At 39.4% G+C, this 16,451-nt stretch overlaps 1 protein-coding gene across 1 annotated transcript in view; it reads right to left on the reverse strand.

The window, feature by feature from the left end:
• itfg1 (integrin alpha FG-GAP repeat containing 1) overlaps nt 1-16,451 on the reverse strand; it is a 192,373-nt gene that overhangs the window by 81,322 nt on the left and 94,600 nt on the right. Inside the window, exon 10 of the mRNA XM_042484273.1 lies at nt 15,295-15,446. Coding sequence (XP_042340207.1) covers nt 15,295-15,446 — 152 coding nt within the window. The remainder of the gene's footprint in view (nt 1-15,294; nt 15,447-16,451) is intronic.

Raw genomic sequence — 16,451 nt, forward strand, 5'->3', positions numbered from 1 at the left:
TGACCAAACCATTTTTCAAAAATTTGTTTATTGCATGGTATGAGATGAGGGCAGAGATGTTTGCTGTGCAACAACCTCAAGCAGAGGTTAACTACATTATTCTGTTACTGTCAGACACTCACTGACCTACAGCCTGAAGAGCTCTGCACAAAAATGTGTGCAATGTTTGTGCGTGAATGTGCCACATCTCCTGAAGGTGTTCCCTGTCTTGCTGTTGATTCACGCTCCTTTCCAAAGACACTTCCGGCATGTGGAGGTGCATCTTGACGGACAATAACGGTTCTAGTCTCTGGTATGTGTAATCACCAGTAATAAATAGTAAGGACATTGCGGTGTGCTGTCATGTTGTGGTGTGAACAGAAATCACTTAAGTTCAGCCATTTCCATCTGTGACCTCATTTTGTAATCCAGAAATAGCTCCCTCTCAACACTTACTGCCACATGCATGGCTACATGTTACATGTACACTCTTGCATACACACACATGCGCGTGCAGAGTGGCCCAGTGGAGGGTGGAGTGTGACATTTAGACCATTTCTCCTGCGATAGGGGGCTCTTATGAAGCCGAGGTGGACCATTTCGACATCAAACACTCACAGCCAGCAGGACTCTCTGTCTCCTGAGGGCAGGGGGATGAATGGAGAGTGTGTGTGTGCCTTCCTGTGAATGTGAAGCCTACCTGAGCAAAGAGAGTGGCTGGGTTGCCGGCTGATCTGACAGACAACCGTAGTGCCTGTAAAAATAGTCTGGTAGTCTACCCACATCTGCGTAGAGCTATTTGATACAAGGAAACAGCATTTTTGTCACTGTCATTACAGCAGAGGGCTCTAAAAAGCTGCAGGAGCCTTGTTCTCCATCTACATCATTATGTTACTAACTAAATTTAATAAGGATGGGAAACAGGAAGTTCTGTGAGAGCACATTCACTCTATGCTGCCTTCTTTGAGGAGGAAAGGAACTGCCAAGACCACATTTTGTGCTGATATGGAAATCAAGCCGCTTGATGTGTGCTTTGTTTACCTAATGATTGGTTGCGGTAGCTGCATGCAGTTCTTTCTCAGCGCTACATTTCTGGAAGACTTTACACAAACCTTAATATTTAGCTAAGGTCCTTCCATTCTGACTATGATGAGCAGAAACTGTTAAAATGACTACTAATACTACTGAGAAAACTAAATCATTTCATTGTTACTATTAAATAAACAGGCTGCTTATCATTGTTGTGATTGGCAGGCTCACAGATGCAGTGCATGTCCCTCATATGTTTTAATTTATTTATTCTTAACTGACAAAAAAACCCAAACAAAACAAACAAATGTTTGCTAAACTCTGCACCAAAATCTGATTATGAATAAATTTAAAGTGCAATAGGATATGCATTTGTAGAATTATCCTTTATTTTTATCTACAATGCCTAGTTTTAATTCTTGTTATTGATGCTGAGTGGTTTGGAGAGGCAGCAAGCCAAATTACAACATTTGGATCTTAATATTGACTTACTAGTCTAATGTGCATCTAAATGCACAAATCAAATTACTGAGTTGGTGTTTTCAGAATTAAAACTGCTTGTTCTGGGCTACAATGATGGAAGACTTTGAAAAAAAAACTGAACTGTGCATAATATGTTAGACACTGGTTAAAGTCTGCCCTTTACCAAACCAAATGCTTTTAGAAAATTAAAAAAAACCCAAAAACATGGGTTTGGCAAGACTGTGTCCCTATGTTGGTAGAACACAAAATTAGGATGGCTATGACTCTGTAAACAGAAGACTGAGAAGACTGGCAGAAGATCAGGCGTGCTGACAGGAAATGTCCTATCACACATTTGTATAAGTCTGCAACCTCTGTTGTGTTTTTTTGAGAGGAATTCTTCACTCCTCATATGATCATTTGTATAGCAATTACTCAATATGTGTTACAGTGAACTGGCAAAAAAAAAATTAAGTTTTTCTCACATACCTCCACAGTGAACCAATAATCCAATATTTCTTGAATGAATTGAAATCACAGATAATAAACTGGGATTAATATATTTCTTCAATGGATCATCTGATTTGAGGTTAAGGTAAAAAAAAAATTTAAAGGTTTTTGATCAAATCAAATGTTACTAAGGTATTTTACTTACAAGGCAGTCTATTTCACTAACAAGTCTCCATACTTTAAGACCTTAGTTTTTCTTATTGTTGAATTATTTACACTCCTAGTTTGTGTGCTAAGAGCGCTGTCATTATCTCTTCCCAGTTTACAAAGCATGCACACAGTTTCAGCAATAAAGAAAAGACAACATTTAGCTTTACAAAGAGGATAATCTTACATTTTTTCTTGAAACCAAAGCCGCACTGCAATAAACAACAGCAGATTTGGAGGACTTCATGTTTACGGCGAATTCTTCATTAACCTGGTTGAAATCACATAATTTTCCCTTTCATTTCCATGTAAGCCAGAAAGAAAAAAACCAAAGCAAATATGGGAGGAAGAACACAACAAAGCCCTACTATATATATGTGGGGATTTTGAAGTAAATTATTGTTCTTCACAGTCTAGACTGAGATTAAATAAGTAGCCACCAATGCAGCAGTACGACTGATTCCTAAAAACAAACCAGCAGTCCGGAACTTTAGAGTTGAGGTTTTCATGCACTTAGGAGCTCTCCTCCATGTTTCCCTCTCTTCATGCAGCTTCCTCCTCAGACATCACAGTATTTCTCACACACACTTGCCAATGCATGTTCTCCTCATCTCTCTGACACACACATATACTATACAATCCTCTCATGTTCAATCCCTTAGAGCCCTAAAACCTTAACAAGGGAGATTTAATTAATTTTCAAAGTAAATTGGTGAGCTAAGAAGAAGCCATTATCTTTATGCTGAATGGCAGCAGTTGTGTGTTCCCATGAAAAGAGAATATTTGGTGGCATTTAGGCAAACAGTACGGCTTTGATGTATAAATGAGGGAGAGAAAAGGAAGACTGATTTCTCTCTTGTGTGTTTCTATAGCTTACATTTAGAGAGCATTTCTTGGTTACAAGATGGTTTTGCCTAATTGTAGTATACGTAAATCCTACAGAGACTTGATAATCACATGAGTCAAGGTGTTTAAAAACAAGGAATCCATCTTAAAAAATCTTTGACAAAGAGCTCTTGCTGAGGCACTGTATTTTTTTGGGCCCGTTGTGTAACTTTGTTTGGTGTTGTTTCTAATTCTCATGAATAGGTTATATAACAGAGGAATCATTTCCTGTTCAGCAATGCAGCAATCTAAACATATTATCATAAGAGGTTCTGTCACAACTAAACAGCAAAAGCTTCCTCCAAGAGTCAAGAGCCCCTTTTACCCTACCTGTTCACGATGGGAAAAATGGCCCATTATCCCTCCTCGCTGTTCTATATAAAAGGTAAAAAGGGGGGACACAGCGATGCTGTCTAAAAACACACACTGGTGCTGAAATCTGTGAAAATGTGAAAGAGGCGTAAAGAAGGGACTCTGTGTAAAAAGGGCTATGAGTTTGCGTGGATTATACACGGAGCAATCATAGGAAACAGAAACTAATTTCTCATCAAACAGTAGCGCCTTACACTCAAACCAGAAGCTCTATTTCCTTTTTGCACTTGCCTTCTCCAACAACAATCAAAATCTGTCCTGTGTGTCTGTGCGTGCACAATAGTTAGCATCTAGCTCTAAAAGCCTAAAGGTGGTTTAGAAGCCTGATCAGTGTTTTTTCCTCTGACATCAGCTGGTCAGAGCTAAAAGAGCAGAGCGAGGCAATGCTGCTAACTGCTGCCCACGACACACTCTTCACTTTAAAACCAACACCAAACAAAAACACTCAACACATCTCATTATCCGATGAGAATTTAACAATTTCACAAATGCAGCAGCATGACACAGTGGGAGAACTGACTGACGGAAACAACGCGTATGAATGCCCTTTGAATATTTTCAGCAGCAAACAAAAGATGTTGAGGATCGCTGTGGACTACACCACCTCCACACACTGTGTGGAGGTGGTGAGGTGCACACATTTCACATAAAATTTGATTTTCTGTTAAACATCATTGTAACTGCACTGCTAAGTTTTTTAATTTCACTTAATATCCTTTAATTTATTAAGACACTGAGACAGTAACGTTAACAACTTTGATATATTATGATTGTATTTGTGGAGGTTGGGAAAAATATATTCAAAATCTGTAAATGTGAGGCAGAGTGTCCTTAACTCACCTTACTCAGCTCAGGTCTCTCTTAGTGTTAATCAATGCCAGAGGTGAAGCAGCTTCCTAAAGCCAGCCGGAGGCACACATCAGGAGATTCTGCCTGTCTAACTTAACATTTCTGCCACTTTTGGGCAAAAGAATAGTCAATACTCGTCTAAAAAGATCATGTTTGGCAACATTTAAATAAGATTTGAATAGGATCTTTATCTTTTATTTATTGGAGGTTGGGGTATACATATAGTAGGCCACATGCGCCTGCGTCTATAAATGCCACAGCGAGCAAATTAATTAAGTTGTATTTGGGGTGTCCAATTTTGTTTCTAACAAAGAAATGTGAAGATATGTCAGTAAAATTAGCACATACGACCTTGAATCCTTGTTTAAAATACTGCAGCAAAGTGAGAATTTTACCAATCTGTAAACTTAAACGGACAGTTCAACCCCTGATCAAAATACCTAATATTTGTCTCACCTGTAGTGCCCTTTATCAATCTAGATTTTTTCGATGTGAGTTGCAGAGTGTTGCAGACACCATGGAGATGTCTGCCATCTCTCTAAAATAACTGAACTAAATGACACTCTGCTTGTGTTGCTCAAAACACCAAAAGAAAGAGTCCCTGTTGTGAGAAGGTTAATGTACAAAGTGTTTTTTTTGTACTTAACTACACCGCCAACTGAATCACTGTGCAGAAGAAAGTGCGCATCCACTGCTCACCTTGTACCACTGAGCGAGCCAACGAAAAGTCTCTAATCCATGAGTAGATGCTTGCTTCGTTCTGTGCAGTGATACTGTAGGTGGATGAAGGTTCGTAGAAAGATAATTGTTCTGATATGAAACTTCTCACAATGAGGTCTGTGGATTATCTTGAATAACTGTGTCTTGAATTCTGGAAGAAGACATTGCTGTTGAGTTTTTATTTTTTGAGTTTTATTATCTCCAATACTTGGTAACTCACACCAAAACAATCTAGACTGATAAAGCACTGCAGCTAATAGGAACAAAATTTTTTGTTTTTTTATTTTGGGTGACCTGTCCCTTTAAGACTGGTTGCCACCCCACATTGTACAATGCATAAACTGCATATTTACATACAAAGCCCACATATGAAAGCCAGCCCCTGTAAGGTTGAAAATTATGTTGGTAAATAGGAATTGTGTTCATCCAATAAACCACTGGCATTGCTTATGTATGGCGCATATAGTCAATATAGTGATATGCATTTATGCATTGTATTTTCAGGCCTAGGCACTGTGGCAATAACAAACAAACAACTATATATGAAGTCAGTGATTCTACAGCATCATGAATGTCTATTGTAAATGGAGAAAAACACAAAGGAGGACTTTCTAAAAATATCAAAAATCTGCAGCTTTATCAATGGTTCACATGAGCAAAAAGTTTCTCATCTTGGAAATGAAGGAAATTTTTTTCTGGCAATATTAGAGGGGGGAAATATATATAAATAAAATAATTTTAAAAAAAGCCTTCACCACAGAAAGTTATACATTATTGATTGCTCTTAATTATTCAGCCCTCATGAGACGACAACACAATCCTGGAGAAAAGTAAGACGGGCATTAAATCAATGAATTATTCTTTCCACAATGAAATTTGAAAGTGACATTGCAGCTGCCAGGAAGCAGAGAAAAAATGTTGTATTTTATACTGGTACTCTTGCTACTTGATTTATAGCCATAAAGATACAATATATACAAATCCAAAGATTCTTGAATGAATCAATTCCAGCTGCTGCGAGATGACCGGCATGTCTTTGAAAAGGGGCGGGAGTTTGTCATTGCCATGCCATGTTGATGCTTACTGATTCGTACACCTTGAAAATTGTCAGTTTGAAGGTTTCATATGGAGAGAGTGCCAGAGGACTGAAATACTAATCGGAAGCTGGTTGCCACATGCTGGGATACCCCGAGGCCAAAGCAAAAAAAAACAAAAAAAAAACATTTTGTATTACATGTTCAACAAATTGTGATATGAACAATGTTTGCAATGTCTCATTTACGCTGACATTGAGTCATCTTTTTCAAAGTGGGTGAAAACATATTGCAGATTCTCTTAGAAATGAACCGTGGTTTCATGGGCTCGATATGTTCACACAGAGTGTAAGGGTGTTAAAACATCGTCTTTATGCGAATGTGCCCCAGTGGGCAATGAAGTATCTATGGCCCTTTGTAATCTGTCGGTGTCATCTGACCCGTGGTCATCTGCTAAGGTTAAAGGCCACTGTGGTTGATGACGGCTTTCAAAAAGCCTTTAGATCTGGGGTAGTGCTGATCTGGCTGAAAGGGTGGCTGCCTGGAAGGTGATCTGGCTGTTGTTTGCAATGGCTTGAGAAACACGTGCACACTAGACATACACACACATGTAATTCTGTCTAAGTCGCTTGAGGCAGATCACACATTAAAGCTGACCCATGTGCCTTTTAATCAGCGCATGGATGTGATATAGTGAAGTGGGAGAAAACATGATTACTGCTATGAGGCCTGGTGGCTAGCACATATTGTCCTATACACACACACACAAACACACACAAACACACACACACACACACACACACACACACACACACACACAGAAGCAGTGTGAGTGTGAACTGTAGTTGATGTTATTCCTCGAAAGTGCTGATATTTACTGATGTATCTATAACGCAGGTGGTAAATTCTCTACAACTCCAGCTGTATGTCAAATGCCATCATAAGCTTTAACACTTGTCAACAAATCTTACTGTTAATTTGCATTCTGATGAAGGTAACATGGTGAGTATTGTTGAAGCTGCAGAGGTAAGTAGAAAAAAAGAGGGAGCGATAAGTATGATGAGGAAAATATGGATTCACTTTGCATGCTGTTGTACTCTCTCTGTGAGAGGATTTGCTCTGCAGCAACATTTATCAAATAAATAGTTATACAAAACACCTGATATGCATTTCTTGCTGTAGGCTTAGGTTAAGGTGATGTACTGCCAAAATGACTTGCTTAGTAACTAAGCACAGACCAAGAAGATGAAATGGTAAATGGACTACATTTATACAGTGCATTTTGAGTCAAAGAAACCACTTAAAATGCTGTGCAACACAAGCATCATTGACCCATTCACGGACATGCTCATACACTGGTGACCAGGGCTGGCATTCTGTTCCACCTGCTCATTCACATGCACTCAGACACCAATGACACAGCCATTGGGAGCAATTTGGGGCACAGTATCTTGTCCAAGGAGGCTTGGACATGGGGCCAGGGATCTGACCAGTGACCTTCGGATTGGTAGACGACTGCTATACCTTCTGAGACACTGTCTGCTACAGTTTTCAACCTTTGCCAATGAACCCTAAATTGATACACATTAAGTCATAGACACAATTTGATATGATTCTGCTTTAGGGACTTCCATCTGAAAATACTGGTTGTAAGCTATGATTAGGACCATAATTCTATAGTTCGACTTCAGTTGAGGAGATAACCTTGGAAGAAGTGAAACCTATGATCAGAATAATGCCTCTTCGAACTTTTACTTAAATTAGGCTCACCTTTATAAAAAATTCAATCGTAAAATTAAACTATTCCCTATTTTACTGGGGACCCACTGGAACTCTCTACATTCTCCTGGTTGAGAACAACAGTGCCACAGTTTTTTTTTTTCCAAAGTCTGTGAAGGAAGTCGCAAACGACAGAGTCTAATTCTACAACATTCTATTGATGTTAATTTGACAGGGTCAGATCATAGACATACTTTTACGTCAACCATTCTTTTCTTGAAATTCTGTTTTGAAGCCTGGAGTTTGGCATTGAGGCCATTGCCATTTTGTTTTTTTGGAGCCAAAAGTGACCTTATTTGGGCGAGAGGCTGAAACTGTGGATGAGTGAGGGGTGGACCTGACTGAATCACCAAGGATACTACATGCAGTCAACCTGTCACTCAAAGTGGCCCACCCTTAATTATGTGTAACCTTAAGTCTTTATAAAATGTTAAGTATAGTTGTCACCATTGTTGAAATTAGCTACAAAGACCTAAGCTGTTTTTTGTACCAGACTGTACATGTACATGTTTATTTCTATTTTAAAGTTGGGTATATTAACATGGGCATCTATGGGGATTGACTCTGTTTTGGAGCCAGCCACAAGTGGCCATTGGACAAACTGCAGTTTTTGGCACTTCTGCATTGGCTTCATTTCTCATCCACAGAGGTTACTGCTTGGGTCAAAATGAAGCTGGCATTTGTGTCTATGCACATAATCACTGCAATATGACTTAAGCTTTTTATTCAACACTTTAGTGCTATTGATAAATCCATAAGTTTTCTACAATTGTTTCTTATAATATATTTTCATATTATTTTTAAAAAGTCAGTGCTTGAGAACATAAAACGCTAATTACTGAACTAAACAAACTCTGTATATTATGACCACCCAATTGAAATCTATCTAAATAATACATTCAGTCTTGGTTGTTACTATTCTTACTTATTATGTTGAGAGAACTCACCCAGCCCACTCACCTTCACTACAGCACTAATGCAAAACACTGCTGCACAAAACTGTTGGTTGTGATATCTTAACATTAATATGGGTTGAAGTTCCACCTTATTATGGCAGTCCATTGGAGTCAGCCAGTGGAGAGGAGATCAAGCAGGTGATTCATGTTCTATTTCTCTCTAAACAATCATTTTACAATTGGTTTTCTGTTATTCAGCAAAACAGTAATGCTGCTAATCAAATTCTAAAAAGTCTTATCCATTATTCATTTTATTGAAATTGTAATGTTAATTGTGAGCTGTTATGTCTGTTTGGGTAGCAATATCAATAACTGTATAAAATGACTTAAACAGCAACTGTAATGCAAAATGTTACTCCTGGACAATGGGACATAATTAAATGTTGAAGGACTTATTTAATTGTAATTGCCATTCATGACCAGGAACACAATACTGATATTTAGCATAATAATTATGATTGAAATTGATACATAAGTGCAGCCTTCCAGGATGAAGATTTAAGGGTGTAAAATGTGCATGTGTGTGTGTGTGTGTGTGTGTGTGTGTGTGTGTGTGTGTGTGTGTGTGTGAGACAAACTTCAACTTAATGCATGCCATAAGGAACTGTTTTACCTAGCAGAAGCCAGCAGGGAAAATGGGACGAGCAAAAGAAGTACATGAATAGTCATAAAGCTGTGTAGTCTGTGTCTTGCCTGGAGAGAGTTAAGAAACTGGATCATAAGTGGTATATGTTGTGCGGTGCCATGCTGTGTCATCTGCACCTGAAAGAATAACACTTCATCATCAGGCTTCCTGCAGAAAGTTTCTCACACTGATATAAGATAACAAAAAGGGAGAGAAAAAAAATCTCCCCTTCCTTAGTATCACCCACTCTTCTTTTCCAGAGTCTGTCTCTTTGTGTCACCTCTTGTCTCCTCAAGATCCTACTTGCTTGCTTTTCTGCAAACATTGAAACACCTATAGGATCTCCTTTCAGCAGGGAGCAAGAGCTGTGTACTCTTTGCTGTGATTTAACAGTGTTGGTTTCGTGAGCCTGTGTGTGTGTGTGTGTGTGTGTGCGAAAGAGAGCGACAGAGAGAGTCTGGAGGCATGGTCTGTCCTGTGACCTGGATATAATGTGGACCCTGTGAGTGCAGTTTTAGGAGCTGCCTATGGAAATGACATACTGTGCAAACATGAAAACATAAACGCAGCCCCCCCCAAACACACACACAGACACACACTCCTTGAGCTGTCTAGCAGTTCCTCAAGGCAGTGTTTCCAAACAGTCTGTAAGTGGATGATCCATCCTAGGGCTGAACGATGTGGCAAAAATCGTAGAAATTTATATCACGGTAAAAATATATATCACAATATAGTAATTACTGTGTACATCCCATTAAGGAATGGACTGAAATAAGGCTGTTGCAGTGAAGGAATTTCCCCTATCATGGCTGCAGTGTTACCGCCTTATTTGTTGCCGTTACACATTACTTTATTTATTTTGATTTTAGAGTTTTGTAAATAAGCTTATGGTTTCATTCATTCATGGTCACATTCATTTATTTGTGGAATTCCATCATGAAAAAATCTGCTGCCACAAACAGATTTCCTATTTTTGGAGCTTGACCGTTCATTAGGAGCACTGTTGAAATTTTAAAAAACTGTTCGGTTATGCATTGCACCCCTCTGAGCCAGAGAGTACTATAGACACAAATGGAGTAGCAGAACGTCAGGAGCACTGTAAGTGAAACTTAGCAGGTCATTCTACTGGCTCTAAAAGTTTGCGTTCACTCATAGCAGCTGCTCCTCTCATCCATCTATGGATCAATATATCAATTACCCCCATGTACCCCCCCAACAGAGAGCATCCAACAGTGAATCAGCCCACTCTACAGGTACACTGAAACAGTCAGTGATTTGATAGACAGCGACAACAGCAAGTTGCTAGTTTGAGTGGCAGCAACAAACTGTGCATCACTTAGAGAAAATTAAACTTCAAATTGTAATCAGTACAAATTCAAAGAATTCTAATGGGAAACACAGACGGTTGGTGATGCAAAAAGCTTCAAATTTACAATGTTACTACGTTTCCACTGTTCACCTTTAGCTGTGAGTGGTGACTGAAAGAATGAGATCACAGTTCCTATGCAGGGTGTCAGGGTCACCCTTAGGGACGAGATGAACACCTGATTATGGTGTATCCTAGATGAACCCCCCCTTGCAGAGGTATTGGCAGTTCTACGAGGAGACCCTTGACAAACGAGGAACACACTGAAGGTCTTTGGCAGCCCCTAAAGAAGAGCTGAATGTCTGTTTAGCTCGCTGCTTCCACCCCCAGATCCAGGTGTCAGAAACTGAATGGATGTTGGGCCCAAGTTTACTGTCACATTTTCAAATACAGCAGCAACATGCAGATGCCATAATCTATTTTATGGCCTACTAGTTTTACAAGGTCTTATAAATAGTCAAATAAGTAAGGCACTTGGAAAAAAAAGCACTGAGAAGACAAATATTTCCTTCCGAGGTAATATAAGCATATCACTGGTTTTGTCAAAGCCACGCCTAACAAACCGGTGCTATAAACATAAACGACCTCCCAACTCTCTATTTATTCCTTCTTCTCATTGTTCCATCGATTCCACTCGATTACTCCCATCTTACACCCTCTACTCCCTCAGTCTTCCTATTTTGAGCATTTAAATCGGCATTCATTTTGCTGGGAGGAGGAGTGACATGGACTGGCAGGACTTTTATCTAAAAAAGCAACTATAAATAACCACTTGGATGGAAGAAGGAGTAGAGATAGAGAGAAAGGAGAGGGAAAGAAAAAGGAGGGATGGAGCGGGAGGGGGAGTTAAAATAGATCAGATGTGGGCTGTAGCAAATATTTGGTAAGCGGAGAGCATTTGGTTAGCACTGCAGAGTGCAGCAGAATCCAAAGCAGGCGAGTCCACAGGATGCATTTGATAAAATGTCTGGGCAAAAACAAAAACAAGCACATCCCATCACTCAAAGACGACCTGTGAAACACTGTGCCTTTACTCTAAAGAAGCAATGCAAATCGGAACTACTGTTACTTTATGTGCTGACTTATTGAAGTGCTACTAAAATTGTCTGTGCACACACTGAGAACTTTCTAGTAAAAACACCATTTGGGGCACATTAGTGGTAGCTCTTAGAAGTCTTGATGTTATAAGTTCAGGGATTCAAAGCAGAGAACATCCACAGTTCTCTAACCTTAAAGCTAGTCTTCTTTTTTTACCCCCCTGACCCATTTTCATCTCTTCATCCTCGCTCTGAACCTCCTCTGTATGCTGATGATTTGCTCTTAAATGTTACTGCCTGGGTCAGACTGTATTGGGAAGCAGTTCCGCAATAACATCCACGACTCAGTGTGGGATTACAATGCTCAGGCTTAAAATGAGAAGAACATGGAGGAAGGGAGAGAAAAAGAGAGAAGCTATAGCTTGTGTGATTAGAACTGGTGAGACAGAAGTCATTTGTAGATGAGGGTGACTACAAAGAGTTAAGCCCGACAGGATTTACTTGTGATTATAAAGAACCTTGACAAGAAAGTAGGGTTCACATGTACGTGTTTGTGTGTGTGTGTTGTGTGTGTGTGTCTTTTGAAGCTCATACTCAACATCTTACTATTTCTGACACAACAGGCGTTCAAACTCACAAACTCACACACACACACAAACACACCAGGGACAATCAGTATGCATAGACAATCACAGGCTTGACCCTTCAGCTATCTTATCTTCATCTCTGAGGCCAGATAATCCACATAGGTCCTCACTCCACACACACACACACACACACACGCGCACACACACGCACGCACGCACGCAGGCGCACGCACGCACGCACGCACGCACGCACGCACGCACGCACGCACGCACACACACACACACACACACACACACACACACACAGCCTAGTGTCCATGGTGCTTCTGTCCTAGCACATGCTGTAGTGATTTTTAAAAGGACTGGCTTATCAGTCGCCATGTCCGTAGGATGAAGAACACACTCACCTTAGCTGTCGTCTCTCCCAGTCCCTGCTCTAGTAAATTGGATGGTAATCACTAATACACTACAATGTCATAGATTCCAAATACTCCCAGCAAACATTTCAAAGCTCTATATCCTGCAGCCAAGGACTATTTTGCAGTGTGTCATGGAGTCAGTGTCACCTTAATTTATGCTTCATCTGATATCTTCTGATTTATTTATAGGAAGATTTAATTAATCTACTTTTGAAAACTTTTGTACTCTGAAAATATTGCTATTCAGTGGGTACAACTGCAGAAACCATTTATAAAGGTTAATAACTGAACCCCACGCTTTCTGCCCCTCAGCACAGGAGCTCCTCAGGGCTGTGTTCTCTTCCCCTGCTTATTGCCACTGTGCATAATCACCTTTATATCCAAGGACAGTTCTGTGAACACAATTAAAAACGCAGATGACACAACCATTTTAGGCTTCATCTCCAATAATGCTGAAACTCACTGCTGCATCGAGGATGCCCAAGCTGTCACGTGATGCGCAAGCAATGAACTCATGCTTTAAGAGGTTCTTTGCTAACTCTCAACCAGCTTTGTATCATAACACGAGGGAAGTATGTGTAAATGAACCATAGCAAATGTCGTTCTCAAGCCAACATACATATTTCCCTGCTCCTTTACTAGTGAAAAAAATTCATTGGCTTTCAGGCTGCTGCTAGAACTATAAATTGTTCCTCCTTATTTTTGTATGTCTGCCGCCACCACTTACACAAAGAGTATAGTAAAAGAATAGGATTGAGAGAGTTGCCCCTCTCTCTTTGACAGTCCTGACTAAATTTTGTAGTTGTAAAACAAAAAATTGCATACAGGAAGTGGGCCCTTCTCCTTCCTGTATTATGAAAACAGAAGCTGAAAAAACTCAGGTCAAACAGTAAAACTAATCAGTGTTAATCACATATAAACAAAGACTCTTTTATTCAATGTCCATTTCTTGCCTAAAATGTTTTCAGACATAAATCTTAGCTTACTGTAATCACAGATTGTTTTTTCCAGCCGGCTGTTATATTGTCTCCTGTGTCAAAACGGCCAAACTTGGATTATGTCACCCACCGGCAGGATCTTTTTATTGGTCCAGTGCTGTGCAATGCATTCTTGTAATTGCAAAGCAGATGCCACAGCTCTTTTCCTCTATTTTCTCACAATTATTTGTGTCTCTCTACTTCATAGACAGACCAGTTTTATAAAGAGGCCATCTTTCCAGCAGTGAAATGCTTCTTTAACACAGCCAAAACCCAGCAGCTCCTTACTGACTTCCGTTGCATGCCAAATCCAAAAACACTCAAACAAATAAATGGAGAACCCATCACCATGACTTATCTTTTCAAATTCCTTGGAGCACACATTACCAACATCCTGAAGTGGGAAACTAACACTAAGCACATCACTGCAAAAGCTCAAAAATGGCTGCACTTCCTCACACAGCTTAAGAAAAGCAGATCAAGCAACAACTTCTCATTCTCATCACATCTTCTATTGCATTATGACTGAACTGTAAAGTGAGCAAAGATCATCCCTAAACCCCAAAATCCTGCTTCTCCCTAGCCCCCTTCTCACATACATCGGACATGCATTATCATGATTGTCTGATGTTGTCCATTTATGTATTTGTGCGGCAGAGATTAACATTCCACCGGCCTTGGTCATTTGGCTAAGAAACAATTAACTATCAATTTATACACAATATATATCTATATATATATATATATATATATATATATATATATATGTATCAAATTGTTTTTTCCCTATGCGGATCAGAATTAAAATGTATATCCTAAATTAGTTGTATGTATTTAAATCATTATGTTACATTATCCCTCCTCTAATTTGTTTGGCATTTCATATGAATAGGGCGACTTTTTTCCCGCAGCATGAGAACAAGTCATTGCAAGTACAGTAATTTCACAGTGATTTAATGAGTAAATCCATCTATGTAGCGTCTGTGGAAAAAGAAAATAGTTTTGAAGCTAAACAGATTTACATAAGCCATTTAAGTATGAATCTTGAGTTATTATTGGGTTCCAATCAATTTCACTTTGTGTAGTATAATCTCATCAAAATGTGGAATGTTACATGACATATTCGAATGTGGGTAACAAATGAAGCAAGTGTTCATGAGACATTAGAGGGTATGGATCAGCATGGCAAACATGATTCTCATGACATCAGTTTCCTGAAACAGGAGTAACCACTGAAACTGTTTGCCTCTGCACTGATGGCTGATGAAGTGAGGCATACTACTGAAGTGATTAGTTGGACTGGGGTTCAGGGACCTACTTGACAGGATTCCAAGGGACCCCCTGCCAAGCAAGGATTAGATTAATTTCAGAAATATCTCATTCATTTAGTAGACATTATCGTAAATAAGGTCCTAGAGGCACAGCGACTTTGACTTCCTTGTTGTGTGTATAATCTGACATGAAAAGATAATAACAAAAGCGTTATCTACATATCTCAACCTTAAACACACACAAAGGTAATTTTTCTTCAGATCACCACATCAACAAACATTTCTCTTACCTGCCGCTGGTGTTGCGGAGGACAACCAGGGCATCAGGGAAGCCGTCCAGGTTGTAGTCCCCAAAGTGCAGGGCCAGGGGTTGGCTGGGTTTCCCTGGCACAAAGCTCCAAACCGTCTCCTTCCACTTGAAATCTGACAGCACTGGCACCCACTGCAACAACATCCAAAAAATTTCACATCAATCACAATAAACCAGTATAACGCTGAACACAATAATAAGGAACATAGAGAATAGGAGGAGGGTCAAGGACGAAAGAGAAACAGTGGATGAGCAGTTAAAAAAGTCCTCATCAAGAAGTTTCATTTTTAATTTAAGTCTTATTTTACTGATTATCATTTTTTGATTTTGCCACTTCTGTGGAAAACGGTATTAATAATTTGAAACTGAATGAGGTGGGGAAAAAGGTGCATTGCTCAACTTGTTTGAAGTGAAGGTCACTTAAGTAAGTCAATTTGAAGTTAAGGCAATTAAACATTTATCTGTCTTTTGCGCTTGATCATAATGTTGGTTACAATCTTGTTTTAACACTGGCATATGCCATGCATGGCTATGCATGTTTTTACTGTACTTTCCATCTAGTCTCTCTGGGAAGGTGGACAAATTCTACAAAAATACAACAGATAGTAAGTGTAGTGTACACTGAATAAGTATGCAATATCATTAGTACAACACAAATGTCGATACTTCTTGGAGTTTTTGTCAGAAAGAATTGGGAAGTAATAGGAAGCCAAAAGTGAATTTCTCAGACAAAGACTTGCGGGCGACAGTACTGTTTGGGTGAAGCTAAAATATGTCATCCAGGTGTTACCATGCCATGTTTGTCATTTGGATAAACCATTTGTGCAATGGCTGCATCTAGGGCTCCGGTCAAAATTGCTCAGAGCATGGCATGGTGCTCACACACTGTAATACAATGTAAACATAGCAACACTCATAGTAACACCATAGGAATTTAAGATATACTATGCAGGAAATGTCGGCTACTATATTTAAACAGTATTGACAGTAAAAGTGAAAGTGAAAGCTAACCCCAGCTTTGCTTGGTGTTTCATCTCAGACTGTATAAATCATCCCTCTGTCCTTTGACCCTCACATCACCTAAGGGAAAAACTCTCCCCCCAAAAAAAACCTGTAACAGGAGAAAAAAATATGGTA

The sequence above is a fragment of the Plectropomus leopardus genome, chromosome 1, assembly GCF_008729295.1.
Source record: "Plectropomus leopardus isolate mb chromosome 1, YSFRI_Pleo_2.0, whole genome shotgun sequence".
NCBI classification, from domain to species: Eukaryota; Metazoa; Chordata; class Actinopteri; order Perciformes; family Serranidae; genus Plectropomus; species Plectropomus leopardus.